Source organism: Rutidosis leptorrhynchoides, chromosome 5, assembly GCF_046630445.1.
Source record: "Rutidosis leptorrhynchoides isolate AG116_Rl617_1_P2 chromosome 5, CSIRO_AGI_Rlap_v1, whole genome shotgun sequence".
Lineage (NCBI taxonomy): Eukaryota > Viridiplantae > Streptophyta > Magnoliopsida > Asterales > Asteraceae > Rutidosis > Rutidosis leptorrhynchoides.
Window position 1 is genome coordinate 58,404,402 of NC_092337.1, and position 3,846 is coordinate 58,408,247.

General features: G+C 34.2%; 2 protein-coding genes and 1 pseudogene across 2 annotated transcripts; 2 read left to right on the forward strand and 1 right to left on the reverse strand.

The window, feature by feature from the left end:
* The first annotated feature begins 774 nt into the window (after positions 1-774).
* LOC139848647 (coronatine-insensitive protein 1-like) lies at positions 775-1,527 on the forward strand. The gene has a single exon (XM_071838364.1). The coding sequence runs from the start codon at positions 775-777 to the stop codon at positions 1,525-1,527; it is 753 nt and encodes a 250-aa protein (XP_071694465.1).
* A 19-nt stretch (positions 1,528-1,546) lies between these two features.
* Positions 1,547-2,286, forward strand: LOC139848648 (coronatine-insensitive protein 1-like). The gene is made up of 2 exons (XM_071838365.1): positions 1,547-1,921; positions 2,218-2,286. Exons 1-2 carry the CDS (start codon positions 1,547-1,549, stop codon positions 2,284-2,286), a joined length of 444 nt encoding a protein of 147 aa, XP_071694466.1.
* Positions 2,287-2,874: 588 nt separating this feature from the next.
* LOC139848649 (uncharacterized) lies at positions 2,875-3,617 on the reverse strand (annotated as a pseudogene).
* Positions 3,618-3,846: the final 229 nt, after the last annotated feature.

Here is a 3,846-nt window from a genome sequence, read left to right on the forward strand (position 1 = left end):
TGTTTAGTGTCATCGAGCCTTTTGTTGTGGCGTTTCCTTATGTTTCTCGATTTCCTTGTCTCCTAGTTGGAGACTAGTTGTTAATATAGTTTTTGTTTATTTGCCACAAAAAAAAAAACAAAAAAAAAAAAAGTGGTATGTATGTGTATTATACTAAAGTAACTTTTGATGATTTGATTTATTAAAGCTGAGGATAGTGGATCGTAATTAAAGATGACTAGGGGCAATGGAATTTATCTGACATTAGGGAAAAAGAAAACATTAAGATGAACATACATGATTAAATTAATGGCAGTTGTGGTTTTGTTAGAAATTGTAGCTCTTGGTAGGGTTGCAAATTGAATCACGATGTTTTTATCAAAAAAATAAAAATAAAAAAAATCATGGTTAGTCCTCAAAGTTTGTACCAAAAATCAATATGTAAAAAAACGAAAAGGCACATCACATGTTTGGCACATATTTCATTTAACCGGATGGTATTAACGTTTGTCAAATCGTGGGACCAACCGTGTACAATGTTAAAATTTTGGGACCAACTATGATCAATTTAAAGTTTAGGTCTCATCTTGATTTTTAGTACAAACTTTGGGAACCAATCATGATATTTTTTCTAATATTTATTTATTCCGTATATTTATTTATTTAGAATTAATCTTTTGACAACTCTATAAATATAAGCAGATACGGAGGGAGTACAACATATAACAAAACCCTAACCATCGTTAAGAATCTGCTTCGTCAAAGAAAATCATCAGCTTCATCATCCTAATTGATATGGCCATGGAAGAGATTTATAATCGTAATATCCACGTAGTTTTCGACTGTGTTATACCCTTCATAAACGACCGCAACAGTTTATCTTTAATCTGTCGAAAATCCTGTGATATAGAGGGCAAGACACGCCAGCATGTCACCGTCGATACTCATTATGCCACGTCACCATCACGCTTTTGTCAACGTTTTCCTCTAATTCGATCACTAACCCTGCATGGAACACCCGAGGTGGATGATCATCATGTCGTGTTCATCACTCCATGGGTTCAACAAATCACTTCATCTTTATATCTCTTAAATTCGGTATGTTTCCAAACTTTGTTTCTAAGTGATTCTGATATTCAGTTATTGGCTCAAACACGTGGCAAACAGCTTCGCGTAATTGAGCTATCGCAGTGTGCTGGTTTTTCCAGGTTAGGGTTATTTCATATAGGAAAATATTGTAATAATTTGAGAGATTTGTGTTTGTTTCATAACAAAATCGACGAGAATGGTGAAAGTTGGTTACGTGAATTGGGTTCACGTAACACGGTAATTGAAAAGTTAAATTTTCAAGGTGTAAACTTTGATATAAAAGATCTTGTTAATGTTGCAAAAAGTTGCAGTCGGTTGGTTTCTGTTAAGATAGACTGCTGTGATTTTATCCATCTTGTGGAATTTTTTTGGTACGCGGTTAATTTAGAAGAATTTGGTGGTGGTGAATTTAGTGATGATCATAAGGATGAATATAATTATAGTTTCAAGCTTTCCTGATAGTTTGAAGCATTTGATGATGAGGATCAGTCCTCGTTGTGATGTAAAAATTGTTGTTCCGTTTGCACATTTGATAACCGAATTGAATTGTGAAGATGGATTTCTTATTGGAAGTGACGACTTTCGTGAGTTGATTAAGAGTTGTTGTAACTTAAAAGTACTATATACAACTGCTCAAATCATGGATCAAGGATTGCGAGACATAAGTATTTATTGCAAGAAGTTGCGCAAACTTTACGTTGGTAAACCAGGTGGCATGGTGTCACATGTTGGGGTTAATTATCTTGCGGAACAATGTGTTGAATTAGAATGTTTACATACTGATACCGTTGAGATGACGAATGAGGTCTTGAGCAATATTGGAAAGCATATGAAAAAGCTTAAAGAATTTAAAGTATTTAGGATAACTGTCAAATATATATATAAATAAATAGGTTAAAACTGGCCAAAATATAACTTTCAAAAGAAATGGATCCAAAAGTCACCCAAATTGTAACATATGAGCTGCTGCCCAATTAATCATTTGTCATCTGTTGATATAAATTGCATTTAATCTTCAGTTTAAACTTATTCAAACAATATTAAACACATATACGTGTATGAGCATTAATGTAAATCAATCTTTGATTCTGATAACTTGTACTGTATATGACAACAAGTTAACTAATAGCTAAATATTTATACTCGAAGGTAATGGATAAGGATCGATGGTTAAACATAAATCGGTTCACACAACTGTACTATTTCAGATTCTCTTAGGTTGCACACACTTGCAGAATACATACAAGTTATGCAGATGTTAGAGCTCAACTTAGTTTTGAAACCATAAAATAAAATCAGTAAATTGGTATATATAATGTATAAACAATCCATTAGTACATCCTTCATAAAAATGTAAGTATGCAAAAACTGAAGACATAACATGGTAGCCAATGGTCTTTGTCTAACAAAAACCAGATTAGTTACATTCAGATTCAGATTATGCAATTTATTATCAGTATCTAGTGTCAAACTTTTAATTGATAAAAGTGACAAATTTACCAGCCAATAGCTCAATATTATTTCAGATTCTCTTAGGTAGCACTCTCCTGCAGAATATAAACAAGTTATGTGGATGTTAGAGCCCCTAATCCATTAGTACATCATTCACCTATGTAACTTAAGCCACCATTAACCAACAAAAGTTACAAAAATTATTCAATCACAATGAAGATGAAGAACACAATATCATAAGTAAGAACAATTGATTGAAGATAAAAGAAATATATAAGGCACTAAAGTAAAAAACTGATTGAAAAACTAGAAAATTCTATAAACCATTACTAGCCATACAAGGATAACCACATTTTACACAAGATTAACCCTAAAAAAACATAACAATGTACTAATATCCCTCACCCTCATCTCAGCTTTAGGTTTAACAGCTTTAGGTTTCAAACTCTTAACAGCCGCCTTCTTCACCGGCGCTTTCTTCGGTGCAGGCTTTGCAGCCGCTACTTTCTTCCCAGGTGTAGATCTTGTAGACGTCCGTGCAACTTTAGCCGGTTTCGTTGGCGTCTTAGGCTTTGGCTTAGCCTTTGCAGCTGCAGCTTTCGGCTTTGCAGCTGGCTTAGCTACAGCTTTCTTCGGCTTGGCTTTCACAGCTGGCTTAGGTTTAGCAGCAGCTTTTGTCTTGGCTACAGCTTTGGCTTTTGGAGCAGACTTAGGCTTGGCGACCGCTTTCTTAGCAGGAGCCTTTTTAGCCACTGTCTTTGGCTTGGTGGCTTTTTTTGGCTTATTTCTTCTTCGCCGGAGCAGATGTAGCCGGAGCTTTTGCGGCCGGTAGCTTGTAGGATGCCTTGACTTTAACTAATTTACCACCAGCAACGAATTTTTTCAATTGAGTCAACAAAACTTTCTTGAAATTCGCCCGAAGATTCTTTTGCTTCTCTTCAATAAACTTCGTGATCGCATACTGACTAGATCCGGTCTTCTCCTTCAACGTAACAATTGCATCCTTGATCATCTATTAGATTACACAAATAAACAATTAATTTACACTAATTAATATCAATCAATAATCAATAATTAATATAATAACAGTACAATAATCTACAATGAATTGGTCAATATATCTAAATTAATCACTAATCAGTACGGTCGTCAATAGAATAGCATATATCAACATAAATTGAAGTTATAAATAAGGAATAAAATAGGTATGATATGTACATCAACAGGATAGATCAGCTCTAGTCAAACCGTTATAAACATAACCATCTTTGATGTAATCGTCAAACACTTCCAACTCCTCTTCATGAGTCAATTTCTTTTTTTCTT

Bases quoted from the DNA above. Each gene is read 5' to 3' on its own strand.
- LOC139848647 (XM_071838364.1), top strand. From the start codon at position 775: ATGGCCATGGAAGAGATTTATAATCGTAATATCCACGTAGTTTTCGAC.
- LOC139848648 (XM_071838365.1), top strand. From the start codon at position 1,547: ATGAGGATCAGTCCTCGTTGTGATGTAAAAATTGTTGTTCCGTTTGCA. The intron at 1,922-2,217 runs GTATTTAGGATA...TTATACTCGAAG, and splicing joins AAAAGCTTAAAGAATTTAAA to GTAATGGATAAGGATCGATG.